General features: G+C 41.0%; 1 protein-coding gene across 1 annotated transcript in view; it reads left to right on the top strand.

The window, feature by feature from the left end:
* LOC129404347 (protein POLR1D-like) overlaps positions 1–24,953 on the top strand; it is a 49,074-nt gene extending 24,121 nt beyond the window's left edge. The window contains exons 2-3 of the mRNA XM_055136704.1: positions 7,866–7,940; positions 23,763–24,953. Of these exons, the coding sequence (XP_054992679.1) occupies positions 7,866–7,940; positions 23,763–24,042 (355 nt within the window). The 3' untranslated portion in view covers positions 24,043–24,953. The remainder of the gene's footprint in view (positions 1–7,865; positions 7,941–23,762) is intronic.
* The last annotated feature ends 579 nt before the right edge of the window (positions 24,954–25,532 follow it).

Here is a 25,532-nt window from a genome sequence, read left to right as displayed (position 1 = left end):
TGTGAATAATTCTTTCCATTTTCCAAATGATTTCTGTATTTCTGCTGAGTTTTACCGTGTCTTCACAAACCTTTTCCATAGGCTTTTTTGTTTTGTTTGTGGGATCAGGAATCAAATTCGGAGCCTTAAACATACAAGGTCAGTGCTTCTCTGCTAAGCTACATCCCTTGTCCTATTTCCACAGTTTGAATTTTCTTTACAACTGATATAGGTATTAGATGACTCCAAATAATTTTATACCTTCTGAAGTTAAATAAAGGTATTCTGGATCTCTTCATCTTAATGAATTACTGAATACAGCACTGCACTGTAGTCCCGTTGTTCATTGATTTGCTCGATTAGGCACCAGTAACGTCTCCATTGTGAGACTTTTGTTACTGTTTTTGGCATATTGAATATGCCACGGGTAGCTTGCCAGGCTCTGCTCCAGTCCTGAATAAAAGAAACTCAAACTTTGGTTTCTGTAGATCCGCATGAGAACTAAACCACTCATTAGGTAGTCATTCAACAGTGAAACAAATCGTGTGTGTGTGTGTGTGTGTGTGTGTGTGTGTGTGTTTTATGGTTGCTGCAAGATCATTACTGATTGATGATCAGGTAAATTGATCAGTTTCTCTCTTCAAGCTTATGTCTATTATGGGAAGAACTGGATATTGCTATTGTGATGTTTCTCTTAAATGCTTCCTAGCACTCTTCTGATGGGTAATGTATTTAATGAGATGGTTATCTTGAGCATTGTTGTGGGGCATGCTAATCAGTTCACTGCAATTTCTGGGGCTGCACTCTTGCCACCAACTTATCCTTATTTAAACACATCACAAGATCTTGGGAATAAATAGACTTAAACTATTTATTGCTGATTTGAACTTCTTTTTCCATCCGTCATATGACAACTTCCTTACAATTGGTTGATCAATGGCGACCTTTTAAAGACCAAGGGAAACACAAAATACCGAAAGCATCAATCTTCTGGCTTTCTTAATTCTTCCATCCCACCATTACAAAATACCATTTATTGTTTAAAAGTCAAAGTCCCTCCTGTAGGTTCATTGTCTGGTCCCAATTCACTTCCTGCTTTCTACATGACCATCTTCTTACACTATCTTATCACAGTGTCCTGATAGGTAAAGCAAGGGAACTCACTCACAGAGGTCTTCTTTATTAGTTGCACTCACAGGATTCTACCCCTAATTTACCAGAGGTTCCTCTTATTCCACCACTTTGGGAGCAAGTCTTTCTGTATGTATATGAGGGAATTCCAACCTTCAGTCTATAAATTTTCTTTCATCTTTCTCAGGATAATAAAATATACTTGATTTATAAATAAATAAATAAAATACATTTGATTCTCTGTCCCTGCCTTTTATGAGCACTGATGTTTACTTACTTTGAGTTTCTTCCTTTAAAAACTTGATTTATGTTCTTTTATCTCCCTTCCTTGTACTTTGGTGTTGCAGTGTCTGGAGGTTGCTTGCTTTCCTTGTGGTGTTCAAACACACTTTGGTCACAGTGCTCTGGTTGTGGGGTGTCAGAGACGAGCTAGGGAGCTGCGCCTAGCATGTGGGCCTGTGTTGGAGTCAGGCTCGTGGCTGCATGCCTGCGAAGCAGGTGTTCTCCCTCTGCGCCATCTCCCCAGGCCCTTTCATGTACTTAATATTTAATTTTCCTTTCAGTTTCTGTTGTTTCATTTCAATTGCTTTAAATTTGGGGGAAGGCTTTCTTTATAATGTTACTTTAAACGCTCAAGTGATTTATGTGGGTAAAAACAAACATAGACCCAGATAACTCAAAATTAATTTGTTTGACTTTGGATTTTAAGATGATTTTGCACCGGATTTGCATTCCTATTTAGGTTTTATTTAAGCCGCTATTATGATCAGTTTACATTCCTTAAGCATGTACCAGCTGGCTAATGGAATGAATAGGCAAGCCTGAAGAAGCTGAACTAGGATGGAAAATTGGCTGTAGATGATACACAGTGGATCATTGAAAATTGATTGTAGTTTGTTCTTGTGCCCAGAAAACTGTTGGCTTAATGACTTAGCTTTCTTGAACTTCACTGCGTTAAACTTATTATTCTACTATAATGAATTTTTGACAAAAAAAAAAATCTTTAAAATGTTTAAGTGATCTTTGTATAAAAATTCCTATATATGTCTGAATAATTTTTAATAGTTCAAGTTCTCAATATATGTAGTTCTTATACTCTTGTTTACTTTTCCAATATTTAAATTATAGTTTATACCTCTGTTTTGTCCTCATTAAAAATTGCCTTGTGGGGACGAGAGAGATAGTACGGTGGATAGGACACTTGTCTTGCATATGGCTGACCCAGGTTCAATCATCAGCATCCCATATGGTCTCCCAAGCCATCTAGGAGTGATCCCTGAGAGCAGTGCCAGGAATAAGCCCTGAGTACAAACTGGGTGTGGCCCCCCAAAATTAATAATTTTAAAAATAAAAATTGAGTGCTAGAGAGAGAATATGGGGTTAAGGCTTGTGACTGACCGTGGTTCGGTCCCAGGTACCATGTGGCTACCCAAATATCACTGGGTGCATCCCTAGTGAAACCCCTGAACACCAGTGGGTGTGGTGCCGGAGGCCCCCAGGCTGTGCCAGGGTGGCCCAGGTAATCCCTGGCACCACGGGGCCTCATCAGCACCACCTCCTCGGGCTCTTACATTGAACCTCCTGCCAGTTTGGCTGAGAATCACAAGGAGGAGCCCCAGGCCTCCTGAGCACCACTTGGGAGGCTCTCCAGAAAACTGTCCTGTTCTCTGCATGTATGTGTTTCACAATCTTTGATAATTTGAATATTTAGTTTCTGATACTGAGCAGAAGAAATTGGATTTACTCTTTCCTTACCTTAGAATTCCTTAGCAAGAGTTTTCAGAAAAACAAAAGGCTATTTGTAGCGAGGAAAACTCTGACTTTTGTTTCCCTTTTTTTTAGAGTTTCCCTTGTTTTTGTTTGGGGGCCATGCCCAGCAGTGCTCAGGGACCACTCCCAGCAGTGTTCAGGAGACCCTGTGGTGCCAAGAATTGAGCCAGGGCGCCCGCATGCCCTTAGACCATGGATCTCTCTCTCCATCCAGCCCTCGCCTCAGTTTTGAAGGTGATATTTTTTGTTTCAAGGATAGACTACATGACTGCTAGAAACTTTTTCCAGTTTGGAAGAAGAATCCTCAGTGGGAGCTTGTGCGGGAGAATTTGGGGTGGGAGATACGGAGTGCTCAGCATTCTTAGGACAAAATAGTTATCAGTTCTCCTTCATTCCTTCTTCTTTCATCTGTCCAGTGACAGCCTGTCCCCCAAAGCAGTGACTTCTCTGTGAGGCCTGTGCCCCCTACCCCACCCGCCTCAGTTATATATATATGGCTTTGCCTTTAAATCATCAAGAGAAAACAACTTCTTCAAGACTTGCTGTGCAGATGTTTCTGGAAGAGAGGGAATATAAGTTGGAAGGATCAGAAGATGTGCAGCCTTAAGTACATGGGCCCCTGAAAGTAGAGGTTTTCTTCCTCTACCTCCTCCATCCTCCTCATATATAAACTGCTCAGAAGTATGATGGTTTTTGTTCAGGTAGGACAGTACCTTATAAACCACAAAACTTCACACCAATTACAATGACCTAACTTGAGGCAGCCCAACAATAGGAATAGGGAACTGTCTCTCACATTTGCTGTAGTTTGCAACTGAGTTCGATTTGGCTATGAAAAAAAAGTGCTGACTGAGCCCCAGTCCCGCCCAGACTGAGTCCTCTGTGTTTCATCACTGAGGGATCCTTTTCACTCCAGGCAGTTTTTCTCATTTATACGTATACCTGATTTTCTCTTTGTAGATAGAAATCAAAGATATTGGAACAGGGGTCACTCCTGGCAGTACTGGGGGGTTACTCACAACTCTGTGCTCAGAATTCACTTTGGCAGTGATGGGGTGGGGGTGGGCAGATCAGGCCGTGTTGGGGATCAAGCCCAGCCCTCCGGCCCATTGAGCTATCTAACCAGACTGTCCCAAACTGTCCCAGACAGCCTTAATCATTGCAGATAAAGTTAGTCACAGTGCTGAAAAAAACATAGTTTCAAATGAAATAGAAATTATCCTAAGAATCATTGTCAAACTTCACAGTTCTTCAAGGCAACTAGAACATGCTTTCAGGATCTCTGCAAGATTGAATATTGTTTTGTGCAGATACATAGTATTTCAACTGTATTATGACAGTTTTCTAAGAGGCAAACTTTCATTTTGTTTGTTTGTTTTGAGGACGTACCCAGTGGCGCTCAAGATTTACTCCTGACTCTGTGCTCGGGTCACTCTTAGAGACCACAGTAGGTGCCAGGAATCGAACCAGGTTGACTCTATGCAAGGAACGTGCTATACCCACTGTACTATTTCTCCAGCCTCACTAGGCAAACATTTTAACATAGTTCAGGGAGAAAAATGCTTCTAGTTTATTTGTAACTAATACATAGTTTACTCATACTTGAGAAACTGCCTAAATTTCCCCCCTGTGGTTTTTAGCTGTTTCTGTTTTCAGGAAGAGAGAGAATGGTGGGACGGGCGGAGAGTGGGAGGGAAATTGCACATAGATAAGTCCAAGTTTGAGTGATTACTTGTTTTTTGTTTGGAAACTACCATACTAATTGATGTGAAGGCAGGGCGTTGTACCGGAACTATTTCTGGCCTTTGATTTCTTTTTTTTTCCTTGCATCTTCAAAGGGGAAAAAGGGTCCCTGTTTCAGACCTAGGTCTGATAAATTTTCTATAAACTGTTCAATAAGACAAAGCCCTCAGATCATATCGAAGGAATGTATTATTATCTTAAGGAGGTGGAAGAATGTGTGGTAGTCAGATGCACTTATCTCTTCATGAGGCTGTGAAACATAGTTTGAGTGAATCAGTCAGGTGTGAAGTTGCACAAATTGACCAGGGGTTTGGTTCTTCAGAGACCCTGACAGTGAATTTCCCAGAAAGTGGCAAGCTGGTAAAAAAGCTGAAGTGACATTTTTGAAAGATCTTTCTATTGATATTATTTGAATTGTGTAAGTTACATAAAAATACCAGATGTATTTGTTGAATACTGAATGTATAGTGATATAGTTTGAAAGCATACTTATTAGAACTCTGGAGGCAAATACCAGGAGAAACAAGGAGTTCAAATTGGGCTTTTTGTTTGGTATGAGTAATTCAAAAGACTGTTATGCTGAAAACAAGAAGAGATCCAAACTTCAACAACCACAATTTAAAATGTGCCTGTCAGGGTAGCAGGCTGGGGACATGGGGGTGGGGCAGGACCTGGGGGTAGAATCTGGGAACCCTGGTGGAGGAGAGAAGACACTGGAGGTGAGAATTGGTGCTGGGATATACTATGTCTAAAACTCAACTTTTAATAACTTTGTACATCATGCTGCTCTAATAAAAATTTGTAAATAAAAAAATATTTTTACTTGCAATAAATACAGATTTACCTGCAGTAAATAAAAGTTTTATTTTTACTCTGATATATCAGTGGTGTAGAGGTGTGGATGTGTGTGTGCATATTTGTGTGTGTGTATGTGTGTATACATATGTATATACATATATATAAACCACAGAGACAACAACAGTAAAAGCATGAGACTCAAAAATGTGCCTGTTGAGGAGACAGGCTCAGGGGCAGGAGGGAACCTGGGGACACTGGTGGAGGAAAGTCAACACTGGTGGTGGGATTGGTGTGGAACATTATGTGCTGGAAATTCAACTATGAATAATTTTGTAAATCACGGTGCCTCAATAAAATTGTTTTAAATATATTTCTTTTCGGACTGGAGTGATAGCACAGCAGGTATAGCCATGATAGCACACAGCCGACCTGGGTTTGATTCCTCCATCCCTCTCTGAAAGCCCAGCAAACTAGGGAGAGTATCCAGCCCACACGGCAGAGCACACAGCAGAGCCTGGCAAGCTACCCGTGGCATATTTGATATGCCAAAATCAGTTACAACAAGTTGCGCAATGGAGATGTTACCGGTACTGGCTCAAGCAAATCAACGAACAACGGGATGACAGTGCTACAGTGCTACATATTTCTTTTCGCTGTACTGAGTTTTGTAGCCAGGGCCCTACATAGGTGGAGAGCCATCTTTGTCCACCACTTTCAAAATCTAGTGATTAGATTTACACTTTGGACTACATTTGTATCCAACTTTCTATATCTCTTTTCCCTTAATTATTACATATCTCAAATAATTATATCATAAAAATTATTAGGTAGCATAAGTTAATAATGATCGTCTTCCTATTTACTACCCATAGTACCTTGCATAGTATCATAAGGTCTCAGAACATGGTTGATAAGTTTTATGGGTCTCTACTTTTATAAAAATTATACAAATAATACAGATTCAATCTAGGAAAAATAGAAAATTCAGAAAAGCAAACAAGATATCACTCAAAAAAGTGGGCTGGATTAATAGCACAGCCAGTAGGGCGTTTGCCTTGCATGTGGCCAACCCAGGTTTGATTCCCAGCATCCCATATGGTCCTCTGAGCACTGCCAGGGGTAATTTTTGAGTGCAGAGCCAGGAGTAACTCCTGTGCACCGCCGGGTGTGACCCCCCCCCCCAAAAAAAGCAAAAAAAAACCTTATCTCACCATTTAAATAGCATTCTTCCAGATGTTTCCTGTATAATTATGTACATGTAATAAATTCAACACATGTAATTTAAAATAAAATTATCCTTTCTACAGTTACATAACAGCTTATGTACTAATATGTATAATATAATATCTTTCCCTTCAAATATTCATTTGTCTTTTTATTGTTACTATTTTAATTTTTCGCCACACCAAAGTATACTCAAGGCTTACTCCTGACTCTACACTCAGGGATCACTCCTGGTTGTGCCTGGATCAAACCAGGGTTGACTGGGTACAAGGCAAGCACCTTAATCCCTATGCTATCTCTCCAGCCACATGTCTTCATTTTTTAATGACTGCCTAGTTTGCTATGTGACTATGCCATGGTTTGTTTAATCTTTTTCCAATAAAAATTTAAATTTGGGATATCTTGTTGTTAGCAAGTTGTTTAATTGTACCCGTGTACAAAATAGTTTTACATAATTTTTTGGATATTTGCTTGAAGTAACATGAAATCTGTAGATCTACAGTGTATTATTTTAAGAGTCCTTTATCCTGTTGTCAAATTGTCCTCTAAAAATGTATCAGCTACAGTCTTTATTAGTGGAAAAAGGAAAATCACTAACATGCAAAAATATATTTTCTGCTGTTGGGCGAATTAGAATCTTAGGATACTATGTGTTTGTATAGAATTTGCATAGAATTCTGTGCATTTGAAGATTTTGACCTTTTTGGTTCACACCAGTGGTACCCAGTGCTTACTCCTGACTCTGTACTTGGAATCACTCCTGGTGGGACTCAGGGGGTCATATACGGTCCTGGGGATTGTCGGTATTCAAGGTACTTGCAAGGTACAAGGCAAGTACCTTGAATACCGACAATCCACCCACTGTACTATCACTCTGACCCTGAAGATTTTTATTATGGGTGTAGTTTGTCATTCTCTCTGATGCAGGTAGTGCGTTGGCCACTGACTATCCCCCATAGTGCTGTGGGGATGCTGTTATGGGGTGCCAAGGATTGATCTTAGGCCTTGAGAATGGGATGCATGAACCTCAAATCTTCAACTTTTTTTCCCTGGGAAACAGGGTGGGGCGTGCTTTGTTTTATTTATTTTTTTAACTTCATGCCACCCCCTATTTTGAAATTCTATGCTTTAATAGCTGTTCCTTTCTGACGACCATTTAAGTGACATGAATTTATTTTTAGTGGGCTACCTCTCATATATCTTTCCTTTTCCCCCACCAGGAAAGCAATTGAAGAACTGCTTAAAGAGGCAAAACGTGGAAAAACAAGAGCAGAGACAATGGGGCCTATGGGTTGGTAAGTTCTTGAATAATCTTGCTTAAAACTTAAAAAGTTGTTTTGTTTTTTATTTTCTTGGATGATTCCCAGTGGTGCTCAGGACTTAACTCCTGACTCTGTTCTCTGGGCTCATTCATAATGGTTCCATATGGGGTGCTGAAGATTGAACCCGAGTTGGCTGTGTACAAAGTAAGCACCCTACCAACTGTACCATCTCTCTGGCTCAAACCTTAAAATTTATTAAAAAGATCGTGTCTAGGGCCAAGATGATCCAAGACTTTGGGCTCCATCCCCAGCATCATATATCTCCATTCACCCATGGGAATGATTCTGGAACCTAAGCACCTCTGGGTGTCTCCCCATAGCAATTAAGGATGAGAGATATATATAAAATTAAATTAAAGCAAATGAAAACCAAACATTCTAAATTTGTATTGGAAATACCAGTACAAAGTACGAACTTTTTAGAGAGAAATTGTTATAGCTCTGTTAACAGAAGCAAACATATTAGGAGCAGTGACCACCCACTTAACAGCAAGCACTGTTTTCCTGGTACCCAGATTGTGGTAAACAGGGAACTGTTTTTTTCTGGAAAACAAACCAACAAAACCAAACCAGATCTTTCGTGAAAGATTTGTCCATCTGTCAGAGCAGTCTCCAGGACCACCCTTGGCTTCTTAACAACTGCAGATTCAGGAAGTTCCTAAAACTACTCTCAGCTTTGGTCAGTTGCTAGGAAAACTAATAAAATTTGCAGAAAGCTAATATACCCACAGTTTCAGTTTCTCATAACAAAGAGTATAGATCAAAGTCAGCCAAAATAAGAAGGTACAGGGCAGAGTATGGGAGTGGTCTAGATGCCAGGTCTCTGTTGTGTTTGTGAAATCAGGACACATTCCCCTCCCAGAGTATACAGCATTTTATATCGTTCTTTCGTCACATTTATTCCTAGTTACTTCATTATTCCAATATGAAACAATCTGATTTTGTCTTTGAATGCTTTCCTTCCTAGACTTTTCTCTGCTAGATATATGCTTGCATAATGAAATTTAGCAGATATTTAATATTGATTTTATAGCCTACCACTTCACTTTGTGAGCTTATTGATTCTACTATATTATATAGTAGAGCGTATGCCTACTATATCAGATCCAAATTCTCCAAATTGTGGAGAATGTTTAAGGGGATCATTATGGAGAATTTGAATCTGATTCCCAGCATAGGGGAAAGAAATGGAATCTGAATCTAATCAAGTTTCTATTTATAGCTTCTACTCTGCAGAAACTAACAAGGGTGGGGTGCTGGTATATTCTTTGTCACTGTAGGACTACAAGAGTAACATAATAAAAATAAAAAATGTGAGCATTCTATCAGATAGATGACCCAGTTTCCTTAACAAGTGAATTATAAGGAGAAAATCAGAAGCAGTAGATATTAATTTCCAAATAGATTTGAGATCACTGTATCACTGTCATCCTGTTGTTCATCGATTTGCTCAAGCAGGCGCCAGTAACGCCTCCATTCCTCATAGCCTGAAATTTTAGCAGCCTCTCTTTACTCGTCCTTCCCACTGGTGCCGCATTGGAGACTCTTTCAGCATCAGGGGAATGAGACCCATCATTGTTACTGTTTTTGGCATATTGAATACACCACGGGAAGCTTGCCAGGCTCTGCCATGCGGGCAGGATATTCTTGGTAGCTTGCCAGTTTCTCCAAGAGAAAGTACTAGACAATAAGAGGTCATTTGCCAGATTCGAGATACATCAAATAAAATGCTTACCGTGTTTACACCCTTAATGCAGACTAAATATAAAATGATTGAAATAATTGAGGATATACAATGATATTATGGAATTTTTGTAGGTTTTTTTTAGATGTAATATTATCGTGATTTTTAGTTTTTAAAAGCTGTTATCTCTTAGCACTTAATTCTGGTGTATTTATGGGTGCAAGGATGAAATAAACACTACAATGTGAAAGGTAACCTTTCTTTTTTTTAATTTCGAAGTACCTTTATTTATTCAGCCATTGATTAAGTTGATTGAACAGCACAGGGAACCTGTATGTGTTCATGAGGAGGTTCTTGAATGTTTAAGGGGATCAGTTGTTTCTAGGCATTTCTCCAAATGGAAACCACATACCCTGATCGTATTGGTGCTGCTACTCACTGGCTTCGTAGAACTCTAATTAAAAAACAAAACCAAAAATCTTCTTTATCACTTTGAGCTGTTTCCCCTGGCGAGTTGTGGGAGTATTATCTCAGTTAGATGACCAGTTCCACAGAATTATTTGGGATTTGACTTCCGTCCCATTTTCCAAATCTTCCAGCCATAGTACATGATTTCTATCCACACAGTGAAGCAGTCATTAAATTCACATTTTGGTTAATGAGGAAAAAGAGGCATAGCAGAAACCCAGGAGATGTCTCAAAGTGCTGGCATATGCAAAGCAATTGCTTAACTCCTGTGCTCACCCTGTCCCCAACTGAGTAGCTTTTAAAATACTTATTTACACATTTATTTATACATTATTATAAATGTATAAATACATTATTTATTATATATTGTTAAATAATAATAATAGGGCTGGGGATGTAGTAGCTTAGTGGCAGAGCTCTTGCCTGACACTTATGAGGCCCCAGGTTCAATCATAGCACTGCAAAATTGAATAAGAATGAAATAACGGTTAAAATTCATTAAGTATTTAGGTAGATGATTTGTTTGTTTGGGGTCTACACCCAGCAATGCCCAGGGGTTACTTTTGGCTCTGCACTCAGAAATCATTCCTGATTGCCTCAGGGGACCATATGTTATACCAAGATCAAACCCGGGTCAGCTGCATAGAAGGTAGATGCCCTGTTCATTCTATTCTCACTGCAGCCCCAAATGATAATTTTTAAAGAAAACTTCTACCAAAAAAAATTGTAAAAATATATTGAGTAGAACAGGATTGTTTAGTGTTTTTGCACACCTATTTAATGGCAGACTTATAAAAGTGAAATTTTCATTATTTATTAAATAAAATTATTTTTGCTGTCACTGTCATCCCGTTGTTTGTCAGTTTACTCAAGCAGGCACTAGTAACGTTTCTATTCCTCCTAGCCTTGAGATTTTAGCAGCCTCTCCTTACTCGTCTTTCCCAATGATTGGAGGCTCTTTCAGGGTCAGGAGAATGAGACCTATCGTTACTGTTTTTGGCATATTGAATACGCCACGGGTAGCTTGCCAGGATCTATCCGTGTGGGCAGGATACTCTCAGTAGCTTGCTGGGCTCTCTGAGAGATGTGCGTGTATATGTGTGTGTGTATCACTTGTATCACTTGTCATCCCATTGTTCGTCGATATATTACACTCTGTGATTTGTTGCCTACTGTCTGAACTCCATCAAATATGGTGTGGTAATTATGGTAAATGGGTAGGAAAGCGGCTGCATGGTCCAGAAAGCGGCCTAGAGAGTGGCGGTGGTTGGGTACTGGAGGTTGGATGCCGGGGCTGGCTCCCTTGGGGCAGGGAGGGTTCTCACCTGCCCCCCTCTGGGGCGCCCCGAGTGAAAACAGCCTGGCGCGGAGTCAGGCTTTATTTTAAAGTCCTTTAATCTGCTTTGGCTGAATCAGGTATAATTTTGTAACATCATATATTGGCATCTGGAAAATATTTAATTCACCAAGTTATTAAGGTCTTCAGAATGTTGGCACATTTCAGTACCTATTAAAAACCACATTTGTGAGTATCACCACTAATCTCATCATAAAAATGGCTTAAGTGTTGGAGACCTGTCAAGTGCGCAGTGTTCCATACATCTAAATTTCTTCTAGTTTGAAAACTCCAGCATCAAGTTCACTGGCAGCAAGTACTGTGAGTTGTTTTCCTTGCAGTCACTTCTCTCGAATAGTTCCCCTGGGAGTTCAAATAGTTGCTCAAGTTCTTTTCCATGAGACTGGTTTTGGTCCAGCACACAGATAAGGGCTATGAAAGAAGGTCTGATCCACGAACAAGCATCGCTTCTGTTCACTGGAGCTGGAACTTTGAACAACTTTCTCTTCCTGTTCATTCCAGGACAGCATCTTGTTCCCCATCTGTTCAAATAAACTCTGTGTGTGTGTGTGTGTGTGTGTGTGTGTGTGTGTGTGTGTGTGTGTGTAAAAACTTCTACTCACTAATCAAGTGATTCTCACACTTAACTGCATATTTGAAATCATCTGGGGAGTTTCACAAAATGCTAGTATCTGGACCAGAGAGAGTGTAATGGACTGGAGCGCATGCTTTGCATGCAGGAAGCCTGTGTTTCATCCCCAGCGCCATATGGTTCCCTGAGCACTGCCACACAGCAATGCTGGCGTTACCCAAAACCCAGGAAGAAGAAAAAAGGAAAGAAAAATATATAACATGTTGATCTCTCTATTCCTATAATGATTATAGTATTGTTAGTTTAGGAATGTCCTGAGCTTCGGAATCTTGTAAAGATACCAAGGTTGGACTGGAGAGACAGTACAGGGGTCAGGATATTTGCCTTGCACGTGGCCCTCCCAGGTTCAGTCCTGGCATTGCATAGAGTACCCTGGGTCCCACCAAGGTGATTCTTGATCAGAGCCAGAAGTTAGCCCTGAACACAGCCTGGTGTTGCACGAATAAAAGGCTACCACAATGATTCCAAAGAACACACAAATTTGAAAACCACCATACTAATCCCTAGGGGGAAAAATGATAGCTGTCAGCTCAGGAGAAGTCAGGGTGTTCCCACACCTCCTCCAGGGCAGGCCCCTCTACTGTCCCAGGTACCCTTGCTCTAGGTCCACAAGTCCCATGATCCATTTACATCAAGTGGCCTCCTTGAACCCATCTCAGAGGAACAACCCAGCTGCTGCTTGCCGGTGGATTGTGGGTTGTTTTCCTGAACATAAATTTTAAAACAGTGAGAGTGAGTGACATTGTTTTTTCTTCTTGGATAGTCTATAAAAAGACCTTAATGAGGTCATTGAGCCATTGCCAGAGAGATTGCTGAACTAAAGAATATGCAAGTGGGATGCCACTGTTTAATTTTATAAAGAAAGATCATTTAGTGCTGTGTACTTTATTGGATGCTTTTCAACAAAAGAACATTTTATGAACCTATTCTTGACAGTGACCTTGGGAAGCTGAAAAAATGGCTCATGTGACTTCCTTTTAGTCAGTATGAAGGAATGCATCAGCACAGAGTTCAGAAATTTGCCCAGCTTTGTCTGTCTGGCTGGTTCTGTTTGTTTGCAGTGCTAGAGATCAGACTCAGGGCCTTCCACGTGCATCACCAATGCTCTACCACTGAGCGCCATTCCCAGAAAACCATCTTTTGTTTTGCTTTGTTTTTCCCTGGTCATATTAATTTCAGTTTATCTAGCCCTATGTGATTTTTTAGTTTAGTGTTTCTCGAGATAGAGAGACTTATATGTTGGCACTATAAGTTCCAAAGAGTACATTTGGCCTCTCCCCAATATAAAAAACATTTTAACTGGGTTTTTGTTAAGTCAGTTGTTCTAAGGGCGATGCCATTATGATATATTTTCTGTTTCACCAGACAGATCTGGTGATAGGGAATCACCAGTGTTTTTCTGTTTTATGAAATCAGAGATTGATCTTTAGTAATCAAATATTTTCTCTAGGGATTGGAGCAATAGCACAGCGGGTAGGGCGTTTGCCTTGCACGTGGCCAACTCGGGTTCAATTCCTAGCATCCCATATTGACCCCTGAGCAGAGCCAGGAGTAACCCCTGTGCATTGCCAGGTGTGACCCAAAAAGAAAAAAATATATATTTTTTTTTCTCTAGTCTATTTTTTTTGCTTTTCTTTAATTTTCTTGGGGGGTGGCTTTTTGGGGTCAGTTCCTACAATGCTCAGGGAATGAGGGGGTGCTGTAGATCAAACATGCAAAGCATGTGCTCTGCCATTGAGCTCTCTCTGACTCATGGCCTGTGTTCTTCTTACTCATTTGAATATTAAATCTACTGAACATCAATAGATAAATTAAGAAAAAGATCCCATACAAGTAAGCAGCCAACATCAAAGAAGACTAACTCTCCTGGCCTCTACGCTATCAATTTGCTGGTTGGATACACACAAATGAGCAGGTGAGCTGTGTCTCACGCTAGAACCAGCAGGAAGGGGACGGAAAGTTCAGATTTCAAAGTGACTCATGGGTGAGCCTCTTGGCGTTATTTCAAGATCACAGAGATCCAAAGCCTTTTCATTATACTAAACATGAAGCCCCAAGTCACCTAAAGCCCCAGCTAACTCACTGCTGATAGAACTAGACCTTGATTTCTTTTTTCTTTTGGGGCCACACCCAGCAATGCTCAGGGGTTACTCCTGGCTCTGCACTTAGGAATCACTCCTGGCGGTGCTTCAGGGACCATATAGGATACAGGGACCAAACCCAGGTCAACCATGTGCAAGGCAAGCTCCCTACCTTGTATCTCGCTTAATATTCATACTATACTGTCTCACTTATTGTCTGGTAGCAGACAGACTTCTGCTTCTGCTTCTCATGTACCTTATATGTCTAATTATGAAAGTAAATCAGAAAGCCCTGGAAGTACTCCTATTGAATCATGCAGCTATGAAAACAGTTTGTGCAACTAAGAAAAGACACCAAGGATGATTGCCTGCCCAGGACTCCACTATTTTTAGGCCTTTTCTTTTTTCTGAACTTCATCTTCCCTACCTTCTGTTTTTCTTGGTACTCTCCTAAAGAATATAAATACATAAACAGTTTGAAGTTAGGCCTTGCTGAAGGATTTACCATGATGCTTCATATATGAAAGATTGTCAGATTTTTGGGGGGTGGGGGCTGGGAGCCATACCCATTGGTGTGCAGGGCTATTCCTGCCTCTGCTCAGAAGTGACCCCTGGCAGTTCTTGAGGGCGCATATGTGATTCCAGGGATTCAAACCACGTCAGAGGGATGCAAGGTAAACCACCAACTAAGCCCTGTATTATCTGGCCCAGATTAACAGATTTTTAAAAATAAACGTTGCAGGGGTTGGAGCAATAGCACAGCGAGTAGGGCGTTTGCCTTGCACGCGGCTGACCCAGGTTCGATTTCCAGGGTCCCATGTGGTCCCCTGAGCACTGTCAGGGGTAATTCCTGAGTGCAGAGCCAGGAGTAATCCCTGTGCATCGCCTTGTATGACCCAAGAAGAAAAATAAATAAATAAAAAATAAAAATAAAAAATAAACATTGCAGATAAATATGCATTTTGTTAACCCAGTTTTCATTACTTTTAGTTATAGTTTAGAAATAGTACATTGACCTCTTCATCTTGGAACTTAGCAACGTATATGAGTGGCAACATGGTAATTGAGGATTAATAGTCTAGCTATGGGGATTATAACATTGGTAAAGAATTTTCCAGACGGTCACATACTGAGACATTGGATTACCACTTACAAACTAAACTGTAAGTACCATATGTAGTATGGTAGTTTTGGCAGCATTTCACAGCAAAATGTGATCTTTGTTTTGGAGGTTGTTTGATTTGGTTTTGTTTGGGGTTTTTTGTGGTGCCAGGGACTCAACCTCGGCCCCAGCAAAATCAACCTCAGCATCCAAATTAAAAATACCTTTGTCCTAAGGTAGCAGTGCTTTTTTCTCCAGCTGTGATTCAAGGCTTACCTCCGCAGTGATGCAAAGCAATTCAGAGTGGGAAATGAAATGTTGCTTGGACAATGGTGCACGGACCCTTGCTCCCGTGATTCTGAACTTCTCAGTACCTGCCCTCCCTGTTTTCCTAAGAACATGAGTTCTGGTTCTCCTGGCAGTGCCTGGTGTGTTTCACAAAACCCTCGGGCTGGTGTATTTGGGAAGCACTGTGCCTTTGTCTCTGTCGGAGTCAATGGCTCTCTTGGGATCTCTAGTTACTGGCCTTTCTTACTGATCTAACACTTCTTACCAATCCATTTCTTGATGCCTGCCTGGGACAAAGAAGCCAGAACTGTAAGCAGGCTCACACTCTGCTTACCTGCAGTTTCTTGCCTCTGTTGCTCTGGTAACCAGCCACCTGACCCTATGGTTTCTACCCGATCTCTAATAGTAGGGGATGGAGTGTGAGGGTTCTGAGTCAGAGCCCCTGGTTCCAGTTATGTTGCTTCAGATTTAGACTCTTGATTTTTGGTTTTGGTGGGTGCCTTTTTTTTTTCCTTTGGCGGGGCTGGGGCGCACACCCAACAGTACTCGGGTTACCCTTGTCCCTGCACTCAGGAAGAACTACTGGGAGGCTCGGGGATTATATGGGATGCCAGGGATCAGATCTGGGTTGGCTGTGTGCAAAGCAAACACCTTACCCCCTGTACTATCACTTCGACCCCAGGTTTATACTCTTAAACAAGTTGCTTCTGTATATAAAGTGGATGATGCTTGGGAAAATAAAAGCGATAACATTGATTAGGTAATGGCTTCAAAATTGCTTCAGAAATGTTAGTTCAAAATCACTGTTTTTCTTCCCTAAGTTATTATGTATCACTATTTGATAGGGTTGTAGTTATGAAGTTATTTTAGAAACCAAAGTGACAGGTGTAAATCTATACTACTAGGTATTACTACCTCTATCTTTTGTCAGTTAGAGAGACTGAAGTATTAAAGGCAGGAGGAAAAATTGCATTTTTCCACCACTACCCTTTTCTGTTTGTTTTAAGTAACCTTTTTCAGAAGACAGGTGTGATAATTGCAAGGGAAAATGATTAATTTTTGTAAATTATACAGTACACTTCCTCAGAAAATGTTAAAGAATCAAAAGCTTGCAATCCTCTCTCTATCCATCTTAGTCTCCCTAACGGCAGAGTCCTTAGAAACCCATCGCTCCCACGCCATACAGAAGCCTTCTGAATTCATTCATAGCTTCCAAACTGACCGCTTTGAAAGAAAAAGGAATCACCTCACTTTTAAAGTTCAGCATAGATAGATACACTCAATGTCTAATCTTAAGTCAGACAGAGCTGCTGTGGGCACTTTCTGAAACAGTTTGCACCAGTCTCATTATATTTAGCGTTTTCTATCCACTTATGTCTTTAGCACTTTAAATCCGATTCTTCCCACATGAGCTGGTATAATTTTCTGAAACCAAAAATAAACATAACAAGCCGGGATAAGAAAGTCAACATTGTGTGGGTCAGAGTTAGAGACAGGAAAATGGCCACATTGCCCTGGAGCCCCGTCAGTCCCCACCCCAGCACATCCTGGGACAGAGTCAGTGGCATAGAAGGTCGCTGGTACTAGGGCACAGAATGTGGAGGGACTTTGACCTGTGTCCTTACTTGGGATCCAAGTTTGCACCTCAGTGCTGCTATGACAGAAGTCAAGGTTGGGAGCTAGCTGTCATATCATCTAAAACCACTGCTTGCTTATCGTGCCGTCAAAATACAGGGGAAAAAAATGGTATTAAGCAGAGTCGAGAAACAAAAAAGAGAGAGAACAATAAAGTAATTTCCACACAGGATGAGTGGGAAAGGGGAAAGTCGTTTTCTAAATTTTTCTTTAGGTTTTCTATATAGTTTTCTAAAGAGTGAACATACAGGGGCCAGAGCCATAGTATCATGAGTTGGATGCTTGCCTTGCATACAGCTGACCCCGCTCAATCCTCAGTACCCCATATGGCCCCCTGAACATTTACCAGAAATAATCCATGAGCCCCACTGGGTGTAACTCAAAAAACAAACAAAAGGATGAACATTCAGAACATGAGCAGAGAATGTTTTTAGCTATAAGGGACTTTAGAAATTACCTGTTTGTCTCAACCTTATGTGTTTTATCTAAAGACCATGTATCAACTGAGCCTTTATAGAAGCACAGAGTTAATACCCAGTTTAGCCCATTGACTGTGATAGCAGTGAAGAATTCCAGATAGACAAGTCTAACAATTTAAGTCCCAGATATTTTCAGCTTTAATTTCAATTTTTTAGTGAAGTAAACTAGTTTCATTTAAAGAAATTTAGAGAAATATTGAAGGAGTGAGGCAGAGAGAGAGATGTGTTCAAGAGAGAACATGAGCTTCGCCAGGCGGGCGGAAAAGTCCATATAGTTGAGATTTGAGGTTGAGATACGAGTGAAACTCGAAGGTAGACAGTGCATTCACTTTTAACCTTTTTACATAAACATTTCTATGAAATTTCTGATTAACTCTTACTTGTTCACTCTTTGTGTATGTTTGATTTTTGGACCACACCTGGTGATACTCAAGGTTTACTCAAAGCTCTGTGCACATCGATCCCTTGTGGAGGGGTTTCGGGGGGACTGTGATGCTAGAGAGGGGTTGTCAACCATGTGCATGGCAAGCATCTTACTCACTGTACTAATTCTCTGGCCCTCTTTATATATGTGCATATATATATATGTAATTTTTTTTAATTGAAAAACATTCGTTTTCTATTCTGGTATTGGTTAACTTTTATTAGCTCAGGTGATTTATGAGACTTTACTAGTCTCCTGGGTTGCTATTATGAACAATCCTTGCTATATTAACTTACTTGAGTGTAATATATACTTATATAAAGATATATTATTTTCATGAAGAGAAATGTATAATAATTAGAATAATTGTAACAACAAGATCTGGAATTCCTGTTTCAAAACCCTTGAACTCAGATAAATTTATAAACCTAGATATGTTAGAAAGGTATTATAGTGCATAAGATGTGCATATGCATTACAAACCTACACACAAATCAGCGATCATTCTTTAACATAGCTTAGGGAGGCTTCTGCTGACGAGATGAAGACTGAAAACAGATAGCTCTGTATTTTAAAAAAAAAAGGTCAGGTTTTGCAACAAATAGGCTTTTGTTTTTATTGGGGGCATGGGTGGGGGGTGGCATACCCAGCAGTGCTCAGGCTATTCCTGGCTCTGTGCTCAGGTGTGACCCCTGGCAACACTCAGGGGTCTTTTCTTAGGGATTGAACAAAGGCCTGCTTGCAAGATAAATGGCCTTCGCTATCTGCAGCCCCTAAATGGGTTTTGGTTTAATTTTTTTAAAAAATACTTGTTTTTCAGAGGATTTTGAATTGTGAATCAGTTACAGTTCACAATTATTGTTAGTTAGCATTTATTGAGGATTGACTAAATGCTCGCTACTGTGCTAAGTGCTTTATACATGATCTCATTAAGTACTCTACCATTCCCATTTACAAGTAGGAGAAATTGATGCAGGGAAGCATTGACAGGCCAAGGTCATTCCACAGTTTAGGTAGCAGAGCTAGAATACAAGACAAAGCTAACGTTTGCTAAGTCCTTATTATATATCAGGTATTGTTTTAAGTACTTCACATATTCTCGTTTATTTGATCAGCACCCAACCCTTTAGGATTATTAGTAATAATCTTATCATTATGCACCTTCAGCAGATAAGAGGCAACAGAAGTTTATATAAATGCACAAGGTTCAGTCTGATGATGTGCTCCAGACTCTATGTGCTTAGCCAGTGTGAGTTATATGAGTACATTGCAATAAAACCTCTGACTGTGAGATGGAGCAAAACTAATTACCACATTAAAGACTCAAGCAGGTCTTTCCCAATGGATTTCCTGAAATATCAGCCTTGATGTTACTCTTCTTTTTTCTTTTATTTTTCTTTTGGTTTTGGGCCCTCACCTGGTGATGCTCAGCACTTACTCCTGGCTCTGCATTCAGTAGTCACTTTTGGCCTTCCTGGGGACTGTATGTATTGCCGGGAATAGGGCCCAGGTTGGCTATGTGCAAGGCAGGCACCCTCTCCACTGTTCCATTGCTCTGGCCCCTAGTGTTATTATTTTTCTTATACTTGGATATATTTAGTGCATATTTTATAATTTCTTGGTGCTGAATCATTTATTTACCTATCTTTACATCTTCTTATATCTCCCCAACCCTATCTCAATGCTTGCTTAGTTATTAGAAAAGAATAAACATGCACTTACCCATCATTTCTAAAATATCTCAGCTTTTTAGAAGACACTTTCAAAACCTTCTTGCCATTCCATTCAAGTAACCAAGTTTGCTCCAAGCCATCTTTGACTTTTCGCCTCGAGTAGAATTCTGAGCACAACTACTACCTTTGATACTAAAGAGAGGTGTGAAGAGAGATGTGAAGGCCAGTATTCTTGTTGACTTGATTCTGGAAACAGCATCTCACTCTCTAGCTATTTGGCCTCCATGTTGAGTCTGCAGTTGACAGCTGGAAGCTACGTAACATGTCTTCGGACTTGATGCCCTTGGCAATTTAGCAGAATGGCTGTGTGGTCATCTGAGTGACTTGTCATGTTAATAATGCACTTACAGAGAAAATTTCACTAGGAGTTACCAAAGGTTTTTTTTTATATCCTCAGTTATTGTTCTGTCAATAAATGTGTAAACTTTAAAAAAATGTTCAAAAACCTTTCCTCATTCAATCCAGAGAAGACCAGACTCATCTTAGGAATTCTGAGATGACTCACTCAGGTGAAAATAGTAAGGAACCACTGTCTAATACCGGCTACTCTTGGCAAGTCCCAAATACACTTTTCATTAGTTATCTCCTACTGGAATATTCTGATGCGGACCACTGAACTGCCAGTGACTGTGCCAGGAGAACTCAGCAGGGGCCTCAGGGAAGAGAGGTCAACCTCCCAGGGTAGGGCCTGACAAGCTCCCAGAAGCCCCTGCATTCGACTCCATCCTGACTAAGTTCTGCATTGCCTCCAGGAAGGATTTCAGGTGGGACCAAACTGGGGCACAGTCAAGCAGACCAGCACCTGTAACTCCCAGGAAGCTGAGCTCCCTGGGAAACCCCAGGCTGTGTCCGGCCCATGAGGCAGAGCAGCCTCTTTCTTCCCTGGGCCCTTGCCCTATGTCTCTGGGCTCCAGCGCCCTCTCCCCATAAAGTCACTTGCCTTGTCAGCATTCAGGTTCCTCAGCTCAGTCTCTTCCCATTGTCAGGCATGAGCCCAGCATTGGGCCTCCGGAAGTTCCTCCTGTAACCAAAACGCCTTTTTTTCCATTTCCCCATGTTGAAGTTTAGCTTTGTCCTGCAGGTTGGTACTGTCGTGTTGTTCTGTAATACTGTGTGATACTCTTCTGAATCTTTGTTGACACAGAGCCTGAATTCATTGTGGCCTCAGGCCACTGCAAGGCCTGTCCTGCCTCTCCCCACATCCCTGCTTATTGCCAGGGCTGGCCCAGGAGAGATCTACCTCCAAGAGGTACACGTGGCTTTGCTTGGAACTTTTGAGGTAACCTTAATGCTGCTGTGTGTTTTTCTGGAAACACAGGAAAGAGCTACAGGAAGCTGAACTATTTTGTGCCCCCTACCCCCTTTGCAGTTCTGTCCTTGCTTTGATGGATCTTCCTGCCTTCTTGACGCTTCGTCTCACTGGCCATGACTTTTAAATGCTAGCGCTAAAAGAAAAACAGCAAAACTCCTGTGTTGGGGCTGGAGCAATAGCACAGTGGGTAGGGCATTTGCCTTGCATGCGGCCGACCCGGGTTCGATTCCCAGCATCCCATATGGTCCTCTGAGCACCACCAGGAGTAATTCCTGAGTGCATGAGCCAGGAATAACTCCTGTGCATCACCAGGTGTGACCCAAAAAACCAAAAAAACACTGTATTATCTATTGCCTCTTACATCGTTTCTGCTGTACATGCCAGGTACTTTTCTCCTTACCTTCTTTTCCTCCTTACTCTGGTTCATTCCCGCATCACTTTTTCGAGTCTCTGCACTAATTACACCCAGCAAATTGGATTGTTTTCAGATTTTTTTTTTCTTTAATGGCTCAAAAGCTACTTACTTGCAGGAGACATGTGGTGTATAGTGGTTTGGTGTATAGTGGTTTTCCACATTCACCTCCACTTTCAGTGCCGCCCAGGGTGCCTGAGGTGCTCCGCCTTCGTGTAAGTGTTAACTCTCCATGGATGACTTCTTGTCCTTTTCTGGCATTCACAGTACTAGATCAAAGAATCATTGCGGAGCCATAGTGGTGGGTTGGTCTAAAAGGATTGTGTGGGATTATCTTTGAATCAAAGTTTGATATAAGGATGGGTATACAGAGGCAAGGAAAATGGTTCAGAGAGTTAGTGTGCATGCCTTACAGGCAGAGAAACCCTCAAGCACAGAGCTGGGAGTAGTGCACAAGCACCACACTTGGCCTTGCATGTAACTGACCCCGGGTCTGTCCCCAGCACCACATGTCGTCCCGCACACATGGCCCAAGGGTCACTATTGAGCACAGAACCAGGACTAACTAGCCCCTGGAGGGGGGCAGGTAAGATAAGCAGCATCCCAGCATTCTGTTAAAATACAGCTCCTCCTCCCATGGCAGAGAAATATGTAGGGTTTTATTTGTTTTGGTTTCCCCAAAATGGAAGATTTACTCTACCTGAAAGATGAAACAAATACTCTATTATATGAGTATGTATATGCAGATTAATTATCAGTTTAATTAACAGTAGCACTGTAGCGCTGTTGTCCCATTGTTCATTGATTTGCTCAAGCAGGCACCAGTAATATCTCCATTGTGAGACTTGTTGTTACTGTTTTTGGCATATCGAATACACCACAGGTATCTTGCCAGGCTCTGCCATGCAGACAGGATACTCTCGGTAGCTTCCCCTGAGAGGGACAGAGTGTTTATTTATTAACTTTTAACTAATATGTTTATTTGTGACAAATACAACTTAAAAACCTACACAATTGACACTCATAAGTCAGTCAACAACAGTGATAATAAAAAGAGCTTTCCTTACTGCTGTTTCTCTACATGCTGACATTGAGATCCTGGTTTTTCCTGTTTGTTTTAAAGCAAAGTCTTTATCATCTTTCCTGAAAATATTACATGAGTGTGTATATGCAGATTAATTATCAATTTAAGTAACGGTATCCCCTGTTATTGGGAGAACATGAACATGAAGCTATGTTATAGAGCCTAACAGCAGCCAGAGCAGTAATACAGTGGAGAAGGTGTTTGTCTTGTATACAACAGACCCAGATTTGATCCTGGCACCATATATGGAACCCTGAGCACAGAACCAGGAGTAAGCCCTGTGTACCACTGTGTGTGCCCCTGCAAAAAAAAAAAAAAAAAGATATACTTAATTACTCATAAGTTCATCCTAAGTGTGTTCCCTGAGAGAGAGAGAGAGAGAGAGAGAGAGAGAGAGAGAGAACACACATAGTATTAAAGTGCTTTTTTAAGGTAAAAGGCAATTATTAGATTTTGATGGATTCTTATGGCAATTTTAATTTCTGGAGTAGATAATGTAGCACCAATATACCACAAGACGTACTTTTTTTTTTTTTTTCATTTTGGGTCACACCCAGCAATGCACCTGGCTTTGCACTCAGGAATTACTCCTGGCAGTGCTCAGGGGACCATATGGGATGCTGGGAATCGAACCCTGGTCGGCCACGTGCAAGGCAAATGCCCTACCCACTGTACTATTGCTCCAGCCCCAAGTACCTTTTTTTGTTTCCTCAAGTAGAATATACGTTCACTCTTTGGTAATTAAAAGGGCACAATCAGTTTAACTCAAAATGCAGATTATAATCAGGTCAAGCTTATTATTAGGGGGGAAATATTAAACTGTTCCCTTAATTCACTTTGTGGTCATGTATATACTTATAAGGGTAAAGTTACTTCCAGTAAGAAAGAAAGAAATTCAAGTTTTCCGATAATGCCCAGTTGGCCTATCTCAAAAATTCTGAGTTTTCCTCCTTGTACTCAGCGTTTACACTAGGTGGCATGCAAGGAAAGCTGAACAAAGGCAGAAACTTGACTCTTCCAAGAGAGAATTCTTAGGCACAAAGCATGTGCATTGGGTCTAGCGTGTGGAATGGGTGATGTGTGATTTTTCTCTCTTTGCCCCCAGGATGAAGTGTCCTCTTGCTGGCACCAATAAAAGATTCCTCATTAACACAATTAAGAACACGCTGCCCTCCCATAAAGAGCAAGACCAGGAGCCAAAAGAAGGCAGTAAGGAGCCAGCGAAAAGCCAGGCCCCGAAAGAAGAAAGCCGCAAGAAGCACCGGTCCCACCCCTATAAGCACAGCCTCTCAAGCCGAGACTCGTCCCGAGCCTCCCCATCCAGGTCCAGGTCCAGGAAGCGGAGCAGCAGGGAGAAGAGTGACAGGCGCTCCAGCAGGCGATGAGACCCGAGAAGAAGCCACTAGCCCCTCGTGCTGTGCTGTCTGCAGCCAGAGCTGTGCACAGGTTCTGGAGCAAAAGTCCTGACCTGCCCAAATAAACAAATACGAGTGATTTTTTTTCCCTTTTTCTTTCTTTTCTTTTCTTTTTCTTTTTTTTTCTTTTTCTTTTTTTTTTTTTAAGTTTTTCTTACAGCAGTTCCTTTGTTGGAACAAGCAGAAAATGACCCGGAAACTCTTCAAGGAAATCAGCACAAAGAGCCTTGCTCTGAAAATGTGTTGGCAAGCTTAAGCTATTTTAGCAGCATAGTCTCCATATGTGTTATTTTTATGCTGTTTTGTTTGGAAGTTAGTTTCAGAATAAACCTAAAACCTCTAAGTTTTCAGGAATTGGCAAAATTAGTGGGAATGTTCATGATGTGCTGCGATTGTGGTCATTTCTCTAAAATTTTCAAAAAACAGTAATAAAACTCTCGTAAATCCTACACTTCACTGTTTTGGATGACAGATTAAAAATTTAGAAGTCATCTGGCCAGTAACCATATTTATGAAAAGTTCTAGTGCTCTCAAGACTAGAAATTCACCAAGAAACTCTTAAGTAGCTCTGTATTTCTTTTCATGTAAGTGAACAATGTAGGAAATTCTTGCAATGGCTTTGAATTTAGTGTTCCATGATTAATTAATAACCAGGGGTTTGAAAATTGTCTCCTTGTGCTTTCTTGAACTTAGAACAAATTTTCTATATTTAGTTTTATAGAGAATGTAAGTTTTAAGTGGTGCTTTGACAAGAACCCTTAAACATTAAAATTAACAGTCATTTTTAGTGCTCTACCTTATTTAGCTGAAGACCTGTGATACCATTCTTAGGGTAGTTATTTCAAAAATCCTGATTTTAAATAAAAGTGTGTTTACAATGACTTTTCTCAATACCAGTGTGACTCTGTTTTAACATACAATTATAAATCTTCCAAACCTGTATTCCTCCTTTCATACTCCAGAAAATTTCACCAAGCACCCTCTTCACAGTCCATAAAAGGAAGAAGAATCTGTCTCTTTGTGTCCCCCGCCCCAATTTTCCAAAGCGTCTGACCTTATGCCTGGCTGCTCCCAGATAATCGCTTGCCACAGGCTGCTCTATGCTTCCTGGCAGCCAAGAAAAGCCTTTCTAAACACTAGAAAGGAGCACATCCGAAAAGTTAGTTTCAGGGTGTTTAGACAGAAACCAGAATGGATTGTGAGTGACCCTCGCCCAACTGCCCCACTGCTGTCCCTTGCTCTAAGCTGCAAGCTCAGGAATGATAAACCCCACAGCCTCCCACTGCATCCAGACCTAGAACCCAAGATCCCATGGCCTCATCTGTGCAGCAACACACCTTCTTTCAGACATGCAGATGGAATGTTTTGGTTCGTAGGATTTGAGCCAAATCTGATGTTTGCTTTTTTTTTTTTCTTTTTTGGTCACACCTGGCGATGCACAGGGGTTACTCCTGGCTCTG

This window comes from Sorex araneus, chromosome 1, assembly GCF_027595985.1.
Source record: "Sorex araneus isolate mSorAra2 chromosome 1, mSorAra2.pri, whole genome shotgun sequence".
Classification (NCBI taxonomy): Eukaryota; Metazoa; Chordata; class Mammalia; order Eulipotyphla; family Soricidae; genus Sorex; species Sorex araneus.
The sequence above is the reverse complement of the archived record's forward strand: the minus strand, read 5'-3'. Positions and strand labels throughout refer to the sequence as shown.